This window comes from Chlorocebus sabaeus, chromosome 12 (genome assembly GCF_047675955.1).
Source record: "Chlorocebus sabaeus isolate Y175 chromosome 12, mChlSab1.0.hap1, whole genome shotgun sequence".
Lineage (NCBI taxonomy): Eukaryota > Metazoa > Chordata > Mammalia > Primates > Cercopithecidae > Chlorocebus > Chlorocebus sabaeus.
The window spans coordinates 64,567,983-64,589,273 of NC_132915.1; the positions used below are offsets into that span (position 1 = coordinate 64,567,983).

At 48.7% G+C, this 21,291-nt stretch overlaps 2 protein-coding genes and 1 long non-coding RNA gene across 5 annotated transcripts; 2 read left to right on the forward strand and 1 right to left on the reverse strand.

Moving 5' to 3' along the window:
• Nucleotides 1-5,653: 5,653 nt before the first annotated feature.
• LOC140712965 (uncharacterized) lies at nt 5,654-10,276 on the reverse strand. Its single transcript, XR_012094833.1, has 3 exons — nt 9,845-10,276; nt 8,437-8,488; nt 5,654-6,376 (listed from the first exon to the last, which is right to left on the reverse strand). It is a non-coding gene; the product is annotated as an uncharacterized lncRNA (long non-coding RNA).
• Nucleotides 10,277-10,671: 395 nt separating this feature from the next.
• Nucleotides 10,672-12,851, forward strand: HRCT1 (histidine rich carboxyl terminus 1). The gene has a single exon (XM_007968770.3). It carries the CDS (start codon nt 11,245-11,247, stop codon nt 11,605-11,607), a length of 363 nt encoding a protein of 120 aa, XP_007966961.1. The 5' UTR covers nt 10,672-11,244; the 3' UTR covers nt 11,608-12,851.
• A 58-nt stretch (nt 12,852-12,909) lies between these two features.
• On the forward strand, nt 12,910-16,603 carry SPAAR (small regulatory polypeptide of amino acid response). 3 transcript variants are annotated; one of them, XM_037998263.2, is made up of 2 exons: nt 12,910-14,593; nt 15,142-16,603. In XM_037998263.2, the coding sequence occupies exon 2, from the start codon at nt 15,411-15,413 to the stop codon at nt 15,681-15,683; it is 273 nt and encodes a 90-aa protein (XP_037854191.1). In that variant the 5' UTR covers nt 12,910-14,593; nt 15,142-15,410; the 3' UTR covers nt 15,684-16,603. The 3 variants fall into 3 exon arrangements, with proteins under 3 accessions (XP_037854191.1, XP_037854192.1, XP_072877870.1); XM_037998264.2 differs by having other exon boundaries at nt 12,910-14,560; XM_073021769.1 differs by lacking the exon at nt 12,910-14,593 and adding an exon at nt 14,627-14,692.
• The last annotated feature ends 4,688 nt before the right edge of the window (nt 16,604-21,291 follow it).

The following is a 21,291-nucleotide window of genomic DNA, read 5'->3' on the forward strand; positions in this document are numbered from 1 at the left end:
AACTTAGGCTCAAGAAAGTTCACTGCGTTTACTGTATGTACATGTCTCAAAGCCCATGGACACGCTGTCCAGGGAGGGTGGGAGAAGCAGTCCCCTTGGATTAATCAGCTCCCACACATCCCCAAGGACAGCGAATCTAGGACACCTCTTCCACTTGTTGGCATCTTTTTTTTTTTTTCTTTTTTTTTGAGACAGAGTCTCTCCCTGTCACCCAGGCTGGAGTGCAGTGGCGCGATCTCGGCTCACGGCAACCTCTGCCTCCCGAGTTCAAGCAATTCTCCTGCCTTAGGCTCCCGAGTAGCTGAGACCACAGACACACGCCGCCACGCCTGGCTAATTTTTCTGTATTTTAGTAGAGACGGGGTTTCACCGTGTTGCCCAGGCTGGTTGTAAACTCTTGAGCTCAGGCAATCCGCCCCCGTCAGCCTCCCGAAGTCCTGGGATTACAGGCATGAGCCACCGCGCCCGGTGGGCATCTTTAAAATGACACCAATGAAGCTTATTATTCTGGGGTCTAGCTGCTCTCTTTGCTGGTGAATGGGGTGGATCACTTGGCTGGGATGCAGACCTGTTCTACTTGGTGGGCGTGCTTTCTGAATATTTTTCTAAAGGTGCTATAACTTTTGTTGCTTTCATTATTATACAAGTAAAATGTTTATTGTTGCAAGTTTTAGAAATGTAGAAACGCCAAATAAAAAGCAGTCACCTGCAAACTCACTGCTCAGAGGAAGCCCTGTTAAGATTGCGTCATGTAGCCCTTCAGACTTCTGTCTGTGTGTGTTTATATGTGTAACACAAACATTGCCAGCACTAACCACCCTGCATGTACAAATGAGGTCACATTTTCATGAATACCTAGATTTTGTAGACCATACTCCCCATCCAAATAACATCAGTGCCTCAGTGTATTCACCTCTAGCCCTGTCTTCCTGTAGCCTTCTCCATTTATTTTTGAAGCTCCCTAGTAGCTGCCACACACATTTTGTACTTCATGCCTCTCTTCTCTCTCCTTCCCATCATCCCTTGGGGCCAGAAGGAACCAGGCTTCTCCCAGGCCTGGATATCATGGCCTCCATCTACCTTAGAGCTTCAAACTTTGGCTACATGGCTGTCGCATGTGGAATAGGGGAGCTTTCTACATTATGGGAGATCTGCATGGGCTGGGTCCTCATTTGGTTCTTGATTCAGTATGTTGAAAAGGAGAGAAAAAAGAATTTGGAAAATCCTCTTAGGAAACTGGCTTGACTTGCAGGGCAAAGGCCAATTTTGAAGGTCAAAGATTGCATGCATATTAAACTCCTTCTCCCTTGCATTCTTTTTGTAATAATTCAACACTCTTCAGGCGAATGCTCTGCAACAACTAGGAAGAAACTTACATATTTGGAAAAGTAACTTTAAAAAGCAGGTTATCAGTCTAGGCAACATAGCGAGACCACCTCTCTACAAAGAAAAAAAAAGTTAGCCAGACGTGGTGGCACACAACTGGAGTCCCAGCTACTTGGGAGGCTGAGGCAGGAGGATTGTTTGTGCTCAGGAGGTCAAGGCTGCAGTGAGCTGTGATCATGCCACTGCACTCTAGCCTGGGCAACAGAGCAAGATCCTATCTCAAAAAAAGTATATTAATACTTTTCAAAAATATTACCTCTATAGCGTATAAGAATTTATTTAACAGATACTTGTAGCAGGTTGTTTGCAAGTCTCACAGGAGCCATATCCACTGAAGTGTAGCCTGGACTATAATGCGGGCTCCTCCCTTTCAGACGCATGGTGTGGTGCTTCAGTTAGGTCTTCTTTCACAGCTGTCAGTGAAGAGCTGCTTTTTCTTTTGTTCATGTTGGTCTTCCACATCTCTTGTTAAGTTTATTCTTGTTTGTTTTTAGAAGTTTTATATTTTTTGTTTTAAATATCAATAATGCCTTCATTCTGTTTTTGAATTAGTTATTGCTGTTATGTAGGAAAATCACTGATTTTGTATTTTTTAAATTTTAGAATCTAAATTTATATTATTATTATTATTTAGAGATGGGGTTTCACCATGTTGGCCAGGGTGGTCTTGAACTCCTGGCGTCAAGTGATCTGCCCACCTCAGCCTCCCAAAGTGCTGGGATTGTGGGCATAAGCCACTGCACCTGGTAAAAATTTTAAATTAAGTTTTATTTAAAAATTTGAATTTTTAAATGAACTCTTATTAGTGTTAATAGTTCTCCGGCATATTCTTTCAAGTTTTCTAGATACATAATCAGATCATCTCCAATATTTCTACCTTTTATTATATGTTGTTATTGTATTAAGCTAACTAAAAATGGTGGAAGTAAGCATTCTAACTTGTTCCTGGTTTCATTGGGAATCTCAGAGTGCTGGGATTACAGGCCTATTTTTTTTCACCATTAATCATGATGTTGACTACTGGTTTGAGATATTTTTCCTTTAATAATGTTAAGAGAGTATCCTCCTAATAGTACACTTTTTTTTTTTTTTTTTTTTACTCATTTGCAACACAGGAGTACCTTGGAGATACTGCAGGTTCAGTTCCAAATCAGTGCAATAAAGTGAGTCACATCAATTTTTTGGTTTCCCAGTGCATAAAAAATTATGCTTACACTATCCTATAGTCTATTATGTGTGCAATAGCATTATGTCTAAAAAGTACATATCTTAATTTAAAAATACGTTATTGGCTGGGTGCAGTGGCTCACGCCTGTAATCCCAGCACTTTGGGAGGCTGAGGCGGGTGGATCATGAGGTCAGGAGTTCGAGACCAGCCTGGCCAACATAGTGAAACTCCGTCTCTACTAAAAATACAACAACAACAATTAGCCGGGTGTGGTGGCATGCACCTGTAGTCCCAGCTACTCCAGAGGCTGAGGCAGGAGAATCATTTGAACCCCGGAGGCAGAGGTTGCAGTGAGCCAAGACCACACCATTGCACTCTGGCCTAGGCAACAGAGTGAGACTCCATCTCAAAAAAAAAAAAAAAAAACAACAAAACACCTTATTGCTAAAAAATGCTAATGATCACCTGAGTCTTCAGTGATTTGTAATATTTTCGCTGGTAGAGGACTTTGCCTTCACGTGGATGGCTGCTGACTGACCAAGGTGGTGATTGCTGAAGGTTGAAGTGGCTGTGGCAATTTCTTAAAATAAGTTGTTAATAAATGTTGCCATGTCGATTGAGCCTTCCTTTCACAAAAGATTACTTTGCCCAGATTCATCAAAGGAATCACTCTGTATGACAGCTATAGCCTTACACAATGCATTTCTTAAATAAGATGACTTGAAAATTGAAATTACTCCTTGATTCATAAGCTGCATTATGGAAGTTGTGTTAGCATGCATGGAAACAACATTTATCTCCTCATACATCTCCATCAGAGCTCTTGAATAACCAGGTGCATTGTCAATGAGCAGTAATATTTGGAAAAGAATCTTCTTTTCTGAGTAGTAGGTGTCAACAGTGGGCTTAGAATATGCAGTAAACCATGCTGTAAACAGATGTGCTGTCATCTGGGCTTTGTTTTTTCTTTTATAGAGCACAGGCATCTATAAATCAATACAGTGGATTTAGCATAATTCTTAAGGGCCCTAGGATTTTGGGAATGGTAAATGAGCATTGGCTTCCACATAAAGTCATCAGCTGCAATAACCCCTAACAAGAGAGTCAGCCTGTCCTTTGAAGCTCTGAAGCCGGACATTGACTTCTCTCTAGCTGTGAAAGTCCTAGATACCATCTTATTCCAATAGAAGACTGCTTCATCTACATTAAAAATCAGTTATTTAGTGTAGCCACCTTCATCGAGTATTTTAGGTAGACCTTCTAGATAACTTGCTGTAGCTTCAACATCACAAAAGTACAAGTGCTGCCTCACCTTGTACTTTTATGTTATCAAGATGGCTTCTTTCCTTAAGCCTCTGCTAGCATTGAACTTTTCTTCTGTGGCGTCCTCACCTCTCTCAGCCTCCATAGAAATAAAGAGCGTTAGGGTATTGCTCTGGATTAGGCTTTGGTTTCAGGGAATGTTGTGACTGGTTATCCTTTTATCCAGACCACTCAAACTTTCTCCATATCGGCAATAAGGTTGTTTCGCCTTCTTATCACTCATGTATTCACTGGAGTAGGACTTTTAGTTTCCTTCAGGAACTTTGTCTTTGCAATCACAAGTTGGCTAACTGCTTGGCGCAAGAGGCTTTGCTTTCAGCCTGTGTTGGCATTCAACATGCCTTCCTCACTAAGGTTAATAATTTCTAGTTTTTGATTTAAAGTGAGAGACGTGACTTTTCCTTTCATTGAGCATTTAGAGGCCATTATAGGATTATTAATTGGCTTTATTTTGATATTGTTGTGTCTTAGGGAATAGGAAAACCCTAGGAGAGGAAGAGAGATGGAGGAAGGGCTAGTCAGTGAAGCAGCCAGAATACACACAACATTTATTGAATAATATTATACGGGTACAGTTCATGGTGCCCCAAAACAATTACAATAGTAATATCAAAGATCACTGACCACAGGCTACCATAACAGATATAACAATGATGAAAACATTTGAAATATGGTGAGAATTACTAAAATGTGTGACAAAGGGACATGAAGTGAGCACATGCTGTTGGAAAATAGTGTCGAAAGGCTTGCTCGAAGTGGGTTGCCACAAACCTTCAATTTGTTTTTGTTTATTTTTGAGACAGAGTCTCACTCTGTCACCCAGGTTGGAGTGCAGTGGTGCAATCTCAGCTCACTGCAATCTCTGCCTCCCGGGTTCAAGCAATTATTGTGCCTCAGCTTCCTGAGTAGTTGGGATTACAGGTGCAAGCCACCATGCCTGGCTAATTTTTGTATTTTTATGGGGTTGGCCTCACCATGTTGGACAGGCTGGCCTCAAACTCCTGACCTCAAGTGATCCATCACCGGGGCCTCCCAAAATGCTGGGATTACAAGCGTGAGTCACTGAGCCCAGCCCAAACCTTCAATACGTTAAAAGGGGAAAAAAAAAAAAAAAAAAAAAAAAGAAAGCAATATCTGGGAAGCACAATAAAAATGAGGTATCCCTGTATTTATCAGGAATGCATAGTGAATTTTATTAACTACTTTTTGACATCTGTTGAGATGATCATATGGTTTTACTTTTTTAACCTATTAATATAATTAATTGCAACATATTTTTAAAATATGAAACTACCCTCACATTCCTAGAATAAATTTATTTTATGGAGTATTCGTCTCCCAATGTTCTGCTAGGAATATAACATAAGTTTGTTAGAATTCTGAGATTTGGGACAGGTGCGGAGGCTCACACCTGTAATCCCAGCACTTTGGGAAGCTGAGGCAGGAAGATCACGAGGTCAAGAGATGGAGACCATCTTGGTTAACACAGCGAAACCCCATCTCTACTAAAAATACAAAAAATTAGCCAGGTGTGGGGGCATGTGCCTGTAGTCCCAGCTACTCAGGAGACTGAGGCAGGAGAATCGCTTGAACCCGGGAGGCGGAGGTTGCAGTAAGCCAAGATCATGACACTGCACTCCAGTCTAGATGACAGAGCGAGATTCTGTCTAAAAAAAAAAAAAAAAAAAAAAAAAAATTCTGAGATTTGTATTGTTTTTGTGATATGATTCTTATATTTGGTATCAGGTTACGCTAGTTTTATAAAGTAAGTTATATGAATTTAAAAAATAAAAAAGGGTCTCTATTTTTTGAAACAGTTCAAACAGCTCCTATTGTGGTTTGTAGGATTATTTTCTTTACTCCTTTTGTTTTTTAAAAAAGTAGACTTTATTTTTTAGAGCAGTTTTAGGTTCACAGGAAACTTGAGTGGAGGCTACAGAGATTTCCCATATGAATCCCCCCTCCGCTATTACCAGCGTTCCACAACACAGAGGTACATTTGCTGTAATCTACTCTATGTTGACACATCATCACCCAAAGGCCATCGTTCACATTAGGGTTCACTCGGTGTTGTACATTCTATGGATTTTGACAAATTTCGAAATGACATGTATCCACTATCCTAGTGTTTTATAGAATAGTTTCACTGCCTTAAAAAATTCCCTGCGCTCTACCTCCTGCCTCCTTCCAGCCCCTGGCAACCACTGATCTTTCTACTGTCTCCGTAGTTTTGCCTTTTCCAGAATGTTAAATAGACGGAATCACGCATATGTAGCCTTTTCAGATTGGCTTCTCTCACTTAGCAATACGCATTTAAGTTTCCTCCATGTTTTTTCAAGACTTGAGAGTTCATTTCTTTTTAGTGCTGAATGCTGTTCCATTGTCTGGTGTACCACAGTTTATTTATCCGTTCACCTGCTGCTTCCATTCACTATCTCAGTTGCTTCCAAGTTTTGTCAATTATGAATAAAGTTGCTATAAACATCCACATGCAGATTTCTGTGTGAACAAAAGTTTTCAGCTTATTTGGGTAAATTCCAAGGAGTGTGAGTGCTGGTAAATAGTTAGAAACAGTAAATAGCTGGTAGAGTGTGTTTGGTTTTATATGAAAATTCAAAGTGTTTTCCGTGATGGTTATACCATTTGGTTTCTCTTTATTGTTTTAATGTTAAAATTTTACCTGGATATAACTAAATGATCTGGCCTCTTTAAATAGTTTCCTTAAGCGGGGTGTGGTGGCTCACACCTATAATCGCAGCACTTTGGAGGCCAAGTTGGGAGGATTGCTTGAACCCAGGAGTTCAAGACCAGTCTGGACAACATGGCAAAACGCTGTCTCCACAAAAAAATTAAAAAAAAATTAGCCAGCATGATGGGATCCGCCTGTAGTCCCAGCTACTTGAGAGGCTGAGGTGGGAGGATCACCTGAGCTCAGGAGGTCGAGGCTGCAGTGAGCCAACTGTGATTGTGCCACTGCACTCCAGCCTGGGTGACAGAATGAGACCCTGTCTCTAAATAGATAGATAGGTAGATAGATAGTTTGCTGAGTACTAAGTCACTTTTTGATCTAAGGAGTTAATTCTTCAAGTCAGGAAATTTTCTTTATATTTCTTTCATGATTGTTTCTCCATGGGCTCTATTCTCTATTTCTGGAATGCCTATTATATAGGTATATTTGATTTCTGGAATTTTCTTTTCTTTCTCTCTCTTTTAATCTATTTATTTATTTATTTATTTATTTATTTATTTATTTCTGAGTTATAGGGAAGGTTCTCAAAGCAATCTTTCCAGATTTGGTTTTTAACTGGAAAATAAATTTCCTGTTTTTGCATATTTTCCATATTCATATATAGGCTGATTTTGGAATTGTATTTACAATATAAATTATGGAATTTTACTGTTTTTGTTTCTTAGAGTCTAGTAACCCTAATGATAAAGATATAATAACTTACATCTTTTTTTGTATGTCTAGATATTATTATATATTTGCTCACTTTATGGAGGGACCTAGATCTACATATGTTTGGAATTGAGATTTGAAATGGGTCCTCTGAAAGATATGTAGGTCATTTTCAAACATGTTGGTTCCAGGCAATGGGAAAAGAAGAAAAATGGAATATTTATAGTTTAGTTTTCTAGATTGGGAGATCCCATCGACCATGATTAGGGCAGGGAGAGCTTCTGAGAACAGGAGAGAAATTTGCTGTTCTGCTCTGCAACTTCTTTTCACTATTTGTTGAGGTAGTCCAAGGTTGGCTGGAAGAATGTCCCCCCTTCTCTAACTGGCACGAGCACCTGGGTTAGAAACCTGCTGGCCAATGTCCCTACTTTTCTGTGCAAACCAAAAGACGAACTGAGCCTTGGCTACCTTCTCTGTGAGTAGGCATTCGCAGTTCCCAAGGTTGCTCAATTTGTTTCCTGCTTACGCCCATCTCAGCCTTGTTCCTAGTCCTGGCTGTCTACTATGGGGCTATAGGGACACTTTCCTGGGGTGTATCCTCCATTATTTCCCAGGAATGTCCTTCTTTAGTCAATACACGCATCAGCTTGGCTCCATTTGTACTGTATCTTGTTGAAATTCCTTAAAGTTTGTGGGCCAGTAATTTGATTTTTTTTTTATTGATTTCTGGTGTGGAATAGGATTTTTCCCTCTTTTGCCTCTTTGTCTATTTTAATAGGAACTTGGAATAGAGAGGATTTAAATGCATGGGTACAAATTATGACCTATAAACAACCATCAGATACTGTAACTTTTGACAGGTCAGAATACAAAACGGATTTATTTACAGTGTCACCACTAGGTGGTGCCACCAATTAGTGAAAACAATGTGGTTGCTATGGCTAGATTGCCAAGAACCACCTGCAGCTACTACAAGCACAAGTTTGAGTTGTCTGGAACTTGTATTCACCTGTGCATATTTACATGTGTGTGTGCACACACAATTATTGGTGTATGAGTTTTCCTACAGAGCAATGTTGATTTACAAGCATGTGCATGAGTCTGTGTACCCTGGAAATATGGGCATGAAGCTAAATAATATGAGTTTCGAAAAGCTTACCCATCAGCTGTGTGGTCTAGAACTCCTGTTCCTTGGCTAGGAAGTCCCAACCCTGGGGAAGAAATACAATGACAAGCTTTTCTGAGGCGGGGGATCCGGAAGTACAGCCACAGTGTCCTTAAAGTTATCAGTCCTGCAAACCCTTGTGTACAGTGTACAGTCAAGCCTCCAAGAAGGTCTCTGTCACTTTTTTTTGAGACAGGGTCTTGCTTTGTTGCCCAGGCTGGAGCACAGTGGTATGATCTCGGTTCACTGCTGTCTCAACTGCCCAGGCGCAAGCAATCCTCCTGCCCCAGCCTCCTGAATAGCTGGGATTATAGACATGTGCCACTATGCTCAGCTAATCTTTTGTAATTTTTAAAGAGACAGGGTTTTGCCATGTTGCCCAGGCTGGTCTTGAACTCCTGGGCTCAAATGATCCACCCCCCTCCGCCTCCCCAAATGCCGTGATTACAGGCTACTGCACCTGGCTGTGTCACTTCTTAACATTTATGCCTGGTGTTCCATTATTGGAATGCTAAGCATGTGGGAGTTATTTTTATCCTACTGATCAAGGTCATTGCCAAGGTCTGATTGCAAAAATTCAAAAAATTGTAACCTTAGGCATAAATGGGTTAAGTCACGGAGGACTGTATTCTCGATGGCTGTCCCTCATTGCCCCCACGAGTGCCCAAAGCATCTAATCAAATGTTCACTTTGGGATCCTACTACCCAGATGGGGAGTGAACCTGCACCTAATGAAACAGATGTCATGTGTATGTGTATGTGTTAGGGGGCCCCCCAACCCCTGCGCCCTCCAGGTTTATTCGCATCTCCACCTCATCTTCCAACTGTCTCTGTGGAAGGCCCTGCTGATCTCGGGCTCTCACTCTGGACGGCTCCCTCACTGCAGGGACAGTACTCTGTTGAGTACCTGCTGTGTAGATTAGCATACAAAGCCGGGGGAACTTAGGGAAATCTTTCCCTTCTCTGGCCTCAGTTCTCCATCTGTCAGTGAAGGCTAGGTCTGGGTGATTCCAAGGGGCCCTTTTTGCTGATTGAAGTTCTTCAGGTTCATAGTTGTAAGGTCTTGCCCCACCGCCAGCGGCTGGTGTGGGGTGGGAGTCTTCTTGGAGAAGTTCTGAGGACGAAAATCCCCTGTTTGGCTTCCTCCTCCTCCTCACAGCAGACTTCCCTGCTTAACTTCCCTAGGGAAGGCAGCCAGGCTCCCAGGGCCCCAGGAGTCTGCAGGAGGAGTTCTTATTCCAGCATCATTAAAAGTTCAAGTGGCTCCCCCAAGGACCAAAGAAGTGCCAGGATTCATTAAACCTGCTGCCCCCTGAGCCCAATTTGGTTGAAGGGAATGTTTAGCCTTTTCATCTGCTGAGGGTTTTCATTAAGGGTTTCAGGCCTCCCTGAGAGAACTCACCTCAGATTGAGGTCAGAGGGGGAAGGGTCCCTGGAGGTCACTTCTTGCCCTGGGAGTTCTGCAGAGGAGACAGGCTGGGTCAGGGCGAGGGGTTTGCCCAACATCACAGGGTGGAGGTGCTGCCAGAACTCAGAGAACCAGCCCTGCGGTGTCTGCAGACATTCCTCCAGGCGGCGGCGGCGGCGGGGAAGTGAGCCTGGAGGGAGGGGCTGGGGACTCAGCCTGGAGGGACCCTGCAGAGCCAGACACAGAGCTGGGGCTTTGGGGAGCCCCGCTGCATGTGAGGAAGGGCTTGGAGAACAGCCCAGCATGCCCACAGCAGAAAGGGTTGCCAGAGAGACAATGAGCACCTGTGGCTGAGGCCTGTCAGCAGGATGGGGCGGCGCCTCCCAGGAGGAACACAGAGGATCTGGGCCCCCTCAGATCCTGCCGCTCTGTAAATGCTCCACTAGGTAGGAATGGCACTCACCACTGCTGGGCAGGGGGGGTGTGACAGAGCAAGGAGCATGCCATTTATGGCCAGTTGAGATTGCTGAACTGGGAACCAGGAGGCTGGGCCTGTGCCTGCCCTCTCTGAGCTCAGTGGCCTCCTTCTTGCCTCCCAGCAAACTTGGGCGGACACCCAGACCCTCCTGCCTCCCAGCACAAGCCGGATGGAGGACCTCCCTGGATGGCAAAATCTGCCTGCCGTGCCTCCCTGAGCTTCTCAAGCTCACTGAGCTCAGGATGGCTCATCTGACAGAGCCTGACTCAGCCCCGGAGGGCTCTGCAGGCTGCAGGACAGGGAATCACAGACTCTCAGATGACAATGTCTCCTGAGCCATGGAGTCCATTGCAGTAATATCAATGGCAAACGTGTGCAGGAGCTGGTGTTGCTGATTTATGCATCTCAACTCCTTTAGTCCTCAGAACGCCCTATTAAGGAAGGAAGTGTTAGCAGCCATTTTACAGAAGAGGAAACAGAGGACAGAGAGGTTAAGTAACTTGTGCACAATCTCACAGCAAGTGAGTTGTCTGGCTCCAAAGCCCGTGTTGTTCATCTCTGTTCCACACAGTCTCTGAGAGGAGACTGAAACCCGGAGAGGGAAAGTCACTGAGGCAGGGAGCAGGAGGATTTCTTTCCTCTAGACTCAGGGCTCCTCCCTCAACCAGATCCGTTCTGACAGCTCCTCTGTCTCCACCCGGCCTCCCTGCCAGGCCTCCTCAGAGTTAACAGCAGCCTGGCTTCACCCTTGGCCAGCAGTTGCAAGTCCAAACAGGCTTCGCCCACATTCCCTGGCTGCTCTCCAGCCCGCAGCGGAGACAACAAAGTTCAGTGACTGAGAGGGCTGAGCGGAGGCTGCTGAAGGAGAGAAAGGAGTGAGGAGCTGCTGGGGAGAGAGGGACTGTCCGGCTCCCAGATGCTGGGCCTCCTGGGGAGCACGGCCCTCGTGGGATGGATCACAGGCGCTGCTGTGGCGGTTCTGCTGCTACTGTTGCTGTTGGCCACTTGCCTTTTCCATGGACGGCAGGACTGTGACGTGGAGAGGAACCGTATAGCTGCAGGGGGAAACCGAGTCCGCCGGGCCCAGCCTTGGCCCTTCCGGCGGCGGGGCCACCTGGGAATCTTCCACCATCACCATCATCCTGGCCACGTATCTCACGTGCCGAATGTGGGCCTCCACCACCACCACCCCCGCCACACCCCTCACCACCTCCACCACCACCACCACCACCACCACCACCACCACCCTCACCGCCACCACCCCCGCCACGCTCGCTGAGGCTGCTGCCGCCGGTGCCTATGGACAGCAGCTGCCCCTGCCCTGCCATCCGTTCCCAGGACAAGTGGACCCCATGTTTCCATGTGGAAGGATGCGTCTCTGGGGTGAATGAGGGGAACAATGGCCTGGGGCTTGCTCTGGCGGCATTTGCATGCTATGCCCCAGTGTACTATGACTGCAGAGAACTGAAGAACACTGGGGCCTGAAGTGCTGAAGGGTTTGGGGAGTGGAGAGTAAGGGTGCTCTTTTGGGGCTGGACAGCCCACCTTGTGACTGTAACTACCAGTGAGCCCCAGAAGTGACAAGGGTGTCCTGGCAGAGCCAGCACACAAGTGGATGTGAAGTGCCTGTCTTGACCTCCTCATCAGGCCGCTGAAAGGCCTCTGGCGGGCGGGGCACTGGGAGAGGCCCTGAGAATGTCCTTTTGGTTTGGAGAAGGCAGTACGAGGCTGCACAGTCAATTCATCGGTGCCTTAGTCCAAGAAAATAAAAACCACTAAGAAGCTTTTGTGAAGAGGCTCTTGATTGCAACGGGAGGGCAGGAGCTGCCCGGCCTGTGTCCTCATTGCCCTGGGACCTCCCTCTCTGATGGGAAGTGTGTGCCTGGAGCAGGCAGCTTCTGTCTGGGTCTTAGGGGCTGGTTGTGGAGTGGGAAGAATTGGGTGGGCTCTTTCTGAGCTCTGAGGGAGGATTCAGGGTTTGCACAAAACCCTGTCCACAGCAGGTCCTGTGTGCACCAGCAGGGCTCTGGCCTTCCATGGGACAGTCCAGGGCCTTGGGGAGAGGAAGGTTGGAGCCGCTGTGAGGCTCGCTTCCCAGGGCTCTGCCCCTGTACTCTTTTCAGCCCATGTCCAGGGCAGACTGAGCTCTGAAACTTGAGGAAGCCCCATCCACCAGCTGCCTTGAATCCACTTTCCTTGGTAACTGGGTCAGGGTTTCTTCTCCAAGCCTTGTGTCTTCAGCCATCCTGCCCCAGTTGGTGCCTGTGCGTGGAGGGAGGGCTAGGAGGCAGCGAGTGGAGTTTTTTAAAGTGGAGTCTGTGGTGCTGGGGTGCAAGGTGTTGGATGGCCTTGAGAGAATGCTGGGGTCTCACTGTCCTCTTCTCTGAAATGGGTTGGATAACAGAGATGCCCCCTTGCCAAAGCCTGGAGGCTCGTTGGAATATGCTCTGTGAACAGCTGGTGGGATCCACAGCGAGGGAGGAAGTCTGGCTCTGAGGCCTTCAGCCTGTGCCTGTGAGATGAGGTGGGAAGTGGGGGGAGATGAGGACTGGGGGCCAGGAGAGGCAGTGGGGAGGGGCTGGAGAGCAGGCCAGAGAGTCAGGGGCCTGGTGACTCACGGGAACAGAATGTCCTCTTTCCTTTCTATTTCCCAGTGGATTCTCTGTGAGGGCTGGAGGAGGAGGGTGTGAGAGAGAGAAGGAGGCAAATTCACACTGATTTCCTCCACCTTAGGTTTCTGGGTTGGGAAAGTGGACCCTAGGCTGCCGTGCAGTGTTGATTTTTCTCTGCAGTGTCCTTCAAATCCACCCCCTTCTCCATTCCCATGCCCTGCCTAGCCCAGCCCCCTCCATCCCCCTCCTGGATTCCTGCCACGACTCCTCTGGCTGCTCCCTGCAGCCCTGCCCCTTTCCCAAGTATCTCCAGGCTGATTTCACAGATGAATCAAAGACGGAGAGGAGGTTCCCTGAAAGCCGGAAATAGGAAAGGAAGCCTATGCAGGGCAGGAGAGAACCCGCTGAGCAATCGGCCTTTATTCCAGTTTAAAAATGAGGAACCACTCAGACAATCTGCAGGTGGCCTACAGCTGCATGCACATAGGAAGAACAGGCGATGAGAAATCAAAGGAACAAATGTTCAAGCTTGAGGCATAGTCCCCTGGTGCCCTCTATCACCCCAGTTAAGGAGGTGATGTTGGTAACTCAATCTGAAACCACAGGCCCTGCAGATCTGCCCATCGTCTCCTTTCTTCTGGCCATCCCAGTTAATACAAATAATCCAAGGAACTGGCTTCCTGTTGCAGCCCACAGCCTGCTCCATGTGGAGGAGGAGCCCAGGGCCCAGCTGGTCTCATCATCTCAGAAAAGGGACAGATTGAGAATACGACAGGCCATTGCTTGCTCTGAAAAGCTGCTCTCCCATTCTGTGCAAAGTGCCAGTTTCCTAATACTGGTTCTAAAGCAAGTTCCCTTGGGCCTTGGAGAAACTGAAAAGGCCCCAGGCTGTGTGAACTTGGGCCAGCCCTCTGCCCTTTCTGGCACTTTGCACCCAGATCAGTAAAATCACAGAATCAGATGGTCGCTCTATGGTCCCACGGTAACTGGAAAGTGCACTGAGCTAGGAGTGGAGGGAGGCCGGTCCCTCCTCGGCCACTGCTCACTTCTGTTAACATGGCTAATTCAGAATGGGCTACAGGCAGGTCATGTAACCTCTATGACCACAGGATCTTTATCTATAAAATGGAGGCTGTATTGCTACCGCTATGCAGAGGTGCTGGGGAGGTTATATGAGATCATGTCTGGTGAGGTCCCATGCCTGGAGTTATTGTTCTCACGACTCTGTTTCCCAGAATAGGGACAAAGTGGGGCTAATAGTCCAGTCTCCTTTCTAGAAGTGGTGGGGGTCTCAGGAGGTGTTGGGTGTGAAAGGGCTCTGACCTGGCAGACTAACTCAGTTGCCTGGGCCTAGCTTATTCCCCTGACCTCCTGGCAGGGAGCAGGGTGGAAATGGCCTGGGGTGCGCCTGGTGGGGCAGGATAACTGCTGAGCGGGGGTTGGACAGCTGCAGTGTGGGTCCTGGGCCCTCGCTCACAATTGGAGGAAAGAATTCAGGAAGTGCTCACAGTTGCTCAGACATCTTGGAGCCAAGTTCCAAGTAGGACGGACGCTGCAGCACCCAGGGAGAAACGCCAAGGTCCCTGGGACAGCCACCAGTCCAGGAGGCCGCAGCACCAGGTACAGCCAGGGCTGGTCCTTGGGAAGCCCAGGGTAAGTCTTCATAGTACAAGAGTGTGAGCAACGGGCTGAGCAGGCAGCAAAGAGGGCAGGTGAAGCCAGCACCTAAGAAGGCTCTTCCGGGACCTCTGGGTAAACAGCCCCACAGTCATGGACAGGGCAGGGATTCCCGGGGAAGAACACGATACTCTATCTAAACTGCATGATCCCAGTGCCATGCAGAAAAGGAGGCCAAATGCAACCTGCCCCTGCCTCCAGCCCCCGCTGAAGGCCCTGGCACCTGGGGTGACCCGTGAGTGTCCCCTGCCTTGCCCAGAGCTGGCGCATGCCTTCCTCCCTCCTCATGTCCCTGCCCCCACAGGCTGGGGAGGCAGCAAATAGGCCAACTGAAGGACTGGCCCAAGGTCCCTCCTGGGGAGGAGCCGGGATACTCCTGCATCCACAGTAGGGGGAGTATTTTGTCTTTGGTCTGAGTGTAACTTGCTCTTGAAATCCGTAGGCGTCACGGGAGGGCCAGGGCTGGCTAGGCTGTCTCTGTGCGACGTCTTCTGACCCCTCCTCTCCACCTCCTCCGTGTCCAGGGAGTCTGTGCTCACGTCTTCCAGGACAGTGCTTCTTCTAGAAGCTGACATGGAGCTGACCACAGCTCTTGGAGGCCTGGCCTGAGGCTTAGAAAATAGACAGAGATCATCTGAGATTTGAGCTTTGCGCAGTGGGGCCACATGGCGGTGCCTGATGGCCTGGAGCAGGAGCAACCCAGGGACTTGGAGCAGCATCTTCTTAGGAGACAGAGGGAGAGCCGCCGGAGGAGCACCGGGCACCTGCGATCGCCAAGAGCCTCCTGTTCTGGATGGGAGCGAAAGCTCTGAGAGGACCTAAGGTTGCTCAGTGGGCCATGGAAACGGCAGTGATTGGGGTGGTGGTGGTGCTGTTCGTGGTGACTGTGGCCATCACCTGCGTCCTCTGCTGCTTCAGCTGTGACTCGAGGGCCCAGGATCCTCAGGGGGGCCCTGGCCGCAGCTTCACGGTGGCCACGTTTCGCCAGGAGGCTTCTCTCTTCACAGGGCCTGGTCGCCATGCCCAGCCAGTGCCGAGTGCCCGGGACTTCTGGACCTTCATGTGAGGCCTGAGTCCCCAGGATTTGCTGTGCCAATGGGTCAGACTCACTCGCCCCTCAGCAGGCCTTCCTGGGCCTTCCCCTCCTCCCAGGGCCTTCTCCCTGTCCTTCCCCTGCTGTACTGTGAACTTCCTGTCTCCTCCCATTCCAGCCTTCTCTGCCCTCCAGGCTTGGGGATCCTTGTTATTGGGACCCCTGACAGCCCAGCCAGGGTCGACCCACAGGATGGGGCTTAGGAGGGGTCTGAGGAGTGAGTGAACAGACACAGCGCCGGACTGCACAGTCGGCTGGTTTTGCTGATCTACACCGGCCACTGAAATATCACTGGAATGTATTGTAAACGGTGTGCCTATGACTCCCACCTGAGCACGCAGCACCCTCGAGTGGCCATTTTTAGAAACCGCTTCTTACTTGCTCTCCCAATTGATTACTTTTGCACATTGCACAGAACCCAACCCGGAGGCCTGCTGCCAGTTGCCTGAAATCAGCCCTAAAATTCTGAAACCAAAGAGGTGCTTCCTGGGAACAAGTGATTTACTTTTGATTTGAAAATGTATATCCTTTTATGGGCCTTTCCAAATCTGATTTGAAAAACCACAAAAGGAAACAGAAAATAAGAGCCACAGAAAGTACAATATGTTTTATTGACAGGAAAGCCAGAAATAAGATTTTTTAAACATATTTTTAATGAGACTTTATTGCTATATTCCAACAGGTCACTTCTATTCTTAGAGAATGTGAATGACTTGTGTCACTTCAGAGTGACAGAAAAATCAGGAACCGAAAGATAATTCCAGACAAGTTAAAATGTTATGTTACATTCAGAGCTCTTGTTTTCATCACAAATAAGGAGATATTCAGTTTTTATTAACAGAAAACCCATTCTCCCGTGGCCATGGAATAAATGCTGTACTATATTTAAGGAATTTGGTTTGAAGGGTGCAAAACTGTGAGCCTCCTGGCTCTTATGTCTGTGTCTAGTCCTGAATAGATGGCTCTCCCAGGACCTGTTTGTTGAGGAGGGCAGGACTGAGCTTTAGGGGGGCTCTGGCCTCTAAGGGTGTTCAGACAGGCTGCCCTTGCCATGTGGCTGCCACGGGAAGGGCTCTGAGAGAGAGTGGCTTGGAGCTGGAGAGGTGTGGGGGCAGGGGGTGGGAAGGGGCGGGGAGAGAGTGAAGCTGACAGAGAGGGAAGAGGAGGAGCATGGTGGGCGGGGCTCAGTCCAGGTCCAGGAGGTCCTGGGACCATGTTCTGGACACTCCTGACGCCAGCCCTGCACACAGGGCCTTCAGAGATGCACAGAGAAGGGAACTGGCACATGTGGGGAGGCCCTGGAGATGGAGGGAAGAGAACTTTTGAGGGCTGTGTTCTCTAAAAGCAACAGTTAGACAAAGTTTGAGTGCAAGATATTTATCACCTTTAAAGGGAAGAAGGAAGAAGCAAGATTGGGTAGAGGAAGAAGTCAAACCGTGATGCAGGTCCTTAATATCTCCACAGCTTTGCTCCATCTCTGAGTCCTTCTCCCCTCCCCCAGGGTCTAACCTCAGCCAGGGCAGCTCTCTGCAGCTGAGGCAGGCCTCGAAGTCCTTCCTTTCTATTTTATTATTATTATTTCTTTTATTTTATTTTAGGAGATGGGATCTCACTCACTCTGCCACCTGGGCCAGAGTGCAGTGGTGTGATCATAGCTCACTGCAGCCTCGAATTCCAGGCTCAATCAATCCTCCCACATCAGCCTCCTGAGTAGCTGGGACTATAGGTGCATGCCACCATGCCTAGCTAATTAAAAAATCCTTTTCTTGTAGAGATGGGATTTCACTATGTTTCCAAACCTGGTCTTGAACTGTCCTGGCCTCAAGTGATCCTCCCACCTTGGCCTCCCAAAATGTTGGGGTTACAGGTGTGAGCCATTGCATTTGGCCGAAGTCCTTCCTTTAAAGGGGACCTGGGCAGCACATCTCCATAGGAACTCAGTGGGGTCCTGTTCTTGGAAGAACCTGGACTGGTCAGAGGTGGGTGAGTGTGTCCAGACACAAAGAAAAACCTGGGCACAGGAGATTCATGATGGGAGAGACGGCTGTGCAAGATCTGGAAGGGAGAAGAGTGGGCCTCAGTCTCCCCCTCTCCTCAGCCAGAGTCAGCTCTGCTCCAGCTCAGGCACCCTTCACCAGGAGCCAGGCCCAGGGCTCTGCTCTTGTACTGTGTGGTCACAACGCTCACTACGTCGGTCTGGGAGGGTCTGCAGGCTAGAATCACAGGGCCGTGGAAACAAAGTGCTGATGAAGTGGGCATGGGGAGGGAGCCTGGCTTCCCTCTGCAGGAGAAGGCTGTCTGCCAAGCCCGGCATGCTCTTCATTTGTTCACTTGCCCATCTGCCCACGCATCCACCCACCCATCCGTCTCCTCCTGGAGTAGATGCCGCCTTACTTACCCATGCATTCATTCACGTATTCATTCACTCCTCCATTCAGTAAACACTGCCTGGACACTGACTGTGTACCCAGCCCTGCCAAGGGAACGTGGGGGTCAACCAGACATTTGGACCCCGTGGACACCTAGATAAGCCTGCAGATAACACACTGTAGGTGCTCGGGGAAGGAAGCGGAGCTGGGAGGAGGAGGCCTTGTGAGCTGGACTTGGAGAAGAGAGGGGACTTCAGAAAGCAGAATTTGGGGGAGGTACTGCGGGCAGGGGGAACAGCATGAATGGGGGTTCTGAGCGCATGTGGGGGAAGGAGGTCAGCAGTTCAGCTTGGCCAGGCACAAGGAGATGAGGCTGGACAAGAGCCGGCTCCCGGGGAAGTGCTTCTGGCCACACCTGGCCAGCATGTTTCCGGGCAGTGGATGACGCAGGCAGCAGAGATGCAGCCTTGCTTGCCAGGCTGGCAGGCCCAGCCTCTGGAGGCACTTGCAGTGCGGCAACATGCTGTCGCTGCAGGGAGGGCGGCTCCTGTATCCGGAGCTGGAGAGAAGATCCTCGGAGGATGCTAGTGAGGCCAGCCCCACGTGGAGGTGGATCCAAGGGGTGGAAGAAGCCGTCCCAGGAGAGCAGGAGTTTGAAAAAAGAGGGTTGCCAAGGCCAGCACCCTGGAATGGGCTGACAAAGAGAGGGACCGAGGAAAAGCAACAGGAGTTGAGACAGGAAGGTGGGGAGAGTGGGGAGCAGAGAACTGGGGGTGTGGGGTTGCCAGATTTGGCAAATGAAAAGACAGGACATCCAGTTAAATTGGAATTTCAGACAGGTAACGAATTTGTTTTAGTATAAATATGTCCCATGCAACATTTGGGTCATAGTTACACTAAAACATTGTTCATTGTCTATCTGAAATTCAAGTATAACTGGGCACCCTGCATTTTATCTGGCAACCCTATGGAGGGGGAGAGGGTTCGGAGAGAGCGGACCTGCAGGGCAAGAGCACAGGGGGCTGGACAGGGGAGCTGAGATGAGGCTCCTGCGCTTTGCAGCATGAGGGGTGACAGTGATGAGGACGCTTTGAGTGGAGGGAAGTGGGCAGCCCCCCACACACGTTCACACCAGATGTGCATGTGGTGTGTGTGTGTGGTGTGTGCATAAACTGTGTGTAGTGTGTGTAGTGTGAGTGCATGTTGTGGTGTGTGTGGTATGTGATATGTGTGGTGTGTGTGTAAGGTGTATATGTGTAGTGTGTGTGTTCTGTATGTTAGTGTGTTTTGCATGAGTGTATGTGGTGTGTATATGGTATAAGTGTGTATATGGTATATATGTGTAAGATGTGTGTGTTCTATGTGTGTAGTGTGTTTTGAGTGTGTATGATGTGTATGTGGTGTGTAAGCTGTATGTGTGTAGTGAGTGTGTGTATTTTTGTATGCTGTGGTGTGTGTGTAAGCTGTATGTGTGTAGTGTGTGTGTTTTTGTATGCTGTGGTGTGTATATAAGCTGTATGTGTGTAGCGAGTGTGTGTATTTTTGTATGCTGTGGTGTGTGTGTAAGCTGTTTGTGTGTAGTGAGTGTGTGTGTATTTTTGTATGCTGTGGTGTCTGTTGGTCCCAGGTACTCCTGCCATTCTCCCCAGTGCAGCCTGCTGTGTAAGAAGTGGGAGGGGCCCAGCAACAGGGCAGCGGAAGCCTCTCTCTGTGACAGTGGCCTCTTCTACTGTCCCCAAGGGCAGGAGGTGGCCGGCAGGGACAAGACTGAGGCTGGCGCCAACATGCAGCAAAGCCAGGAGTGCTTATCTGGCGGCAGTGAGGGAAGCAGCTGTGCAAGGTCACCCTGGAATCTGGGGCGGAGCCACACTTGCACTCAGGCCTCCCAGCTTCCAAACCGAGCGTTCTCTCCATTCATTCTACTTCTCTTGCTGGTTCCATTTACTGGACTGACTGACTTATTTATTTATTTATTTATTTATTTATTTATTTATTTATTGAGACAGAGTCTGGCTCTGTCCCCCAGGCTGGAGTGCAGTGGCGCGATCTCGGCTCACTGCAAGCTCCGCCTCCGGGTTCACGCCATTCTCCTGTCCCAGCCTCCCGAGTAGCTGGGACTACAGGCGCCCGCCACCACGCCCGGCTAACTTTTTGTATTAGTAGAGACAGGGTTTCACCGTGTTAGCCAGGATGATCTCGATCTCCTGACCTCGTGATCCTCCTGCCTCGGCCTGCCAAAGTGCTGGGATTACAGGCGTGAACCACCGCGCCTGGCCCATTTACTGGACTTTTATGACACATCAGGCACATCATGCTTCCTCTGTGTCCTCTCATGAGTGTTTACAGCAACTCCATTTTACAGATGAGGGAACCGAGCCCCCACGCTGTGAGCCACTTTGGGCGAATACCAAATCTGCAGAACAATGCTAAGCTGTCATTTTCCTCCATAAGTGATATCTGCACCCAGCCAATTCTCAGGGGCCCTGTTCATATCTTCAGGAGGAAGGGAGCCAGGGGATCTGATTTGCCCCAGGTTCACCTGAGCAAAAGCCTTGCTGGCACCTACCCATCTGCTTTTTTTTTTTTTTTTTTTTTTGAGACAGAGTCTGGTTCTGTTGCCCAGGCTGTAGTGCAATGGTACGATCTCAGCTCACTGCAACCTCTGCCTCCCGGGTTCCAGCGATTCTCGTGCCTCAGCCTCCTGAGTAGCTGGGATTAAAGGTGCACACAACTGCCCCTGGCTAATTTTGTATTTTTTTTTTCAGAGTCGGGATTTCACCATGTTGACCAGGCTGGTGTCAAACTCCTGGCCTCAAGTGATCCACTGGCCTTGGCCTCCCAAAATGCTGGGATTACAGGTGTAAGCCACCACGTCCGGCCCCGTCTGCATCTTTGACTTGAAGAAGAAGCAGGTCTTTGCCCTCTACAGTTCTAATGGACAGTTCAGGAAGCCTCCACCATAGAGTAAACTTCTGTGGAGGGCTGGAATTAAGGGTTGACAGACATCAGTCCTGACCCAGCCTGCTTAAGGCCTTCCTAAGGCTTTGCACCTGCAGAGATACAGGTCGTGCCTCTCTGAGCAACGGGTCTTGCTTCCCCTTCACCTCCTGGGGCTTCTGTCAGCTCTACATGGGGCAAAGGGCAGGGAGAACCCTGCTCAGTCCCATCCCAGCCCCCACGGGGACCTGGAAAGGCTAATCCCCACCTCTGCC

Bases quoted from the DNA above. Each gene is read 5' to 3' on its own strand.
- HRCT1 (XM_007968770.3), top strand. From the start codon at position 11,245: ATGCTGGGCCTCCTGGGGAGCACGGCCCTCGTGGGATGGATCACAGGC.
- SPAAR (XM_037998263.2), top strand. From the start codon at position 15,411: ATGGGAGCGAAAGCTCTGAGAGGACCTAAGGTTGCTCAGTGGGCCATG.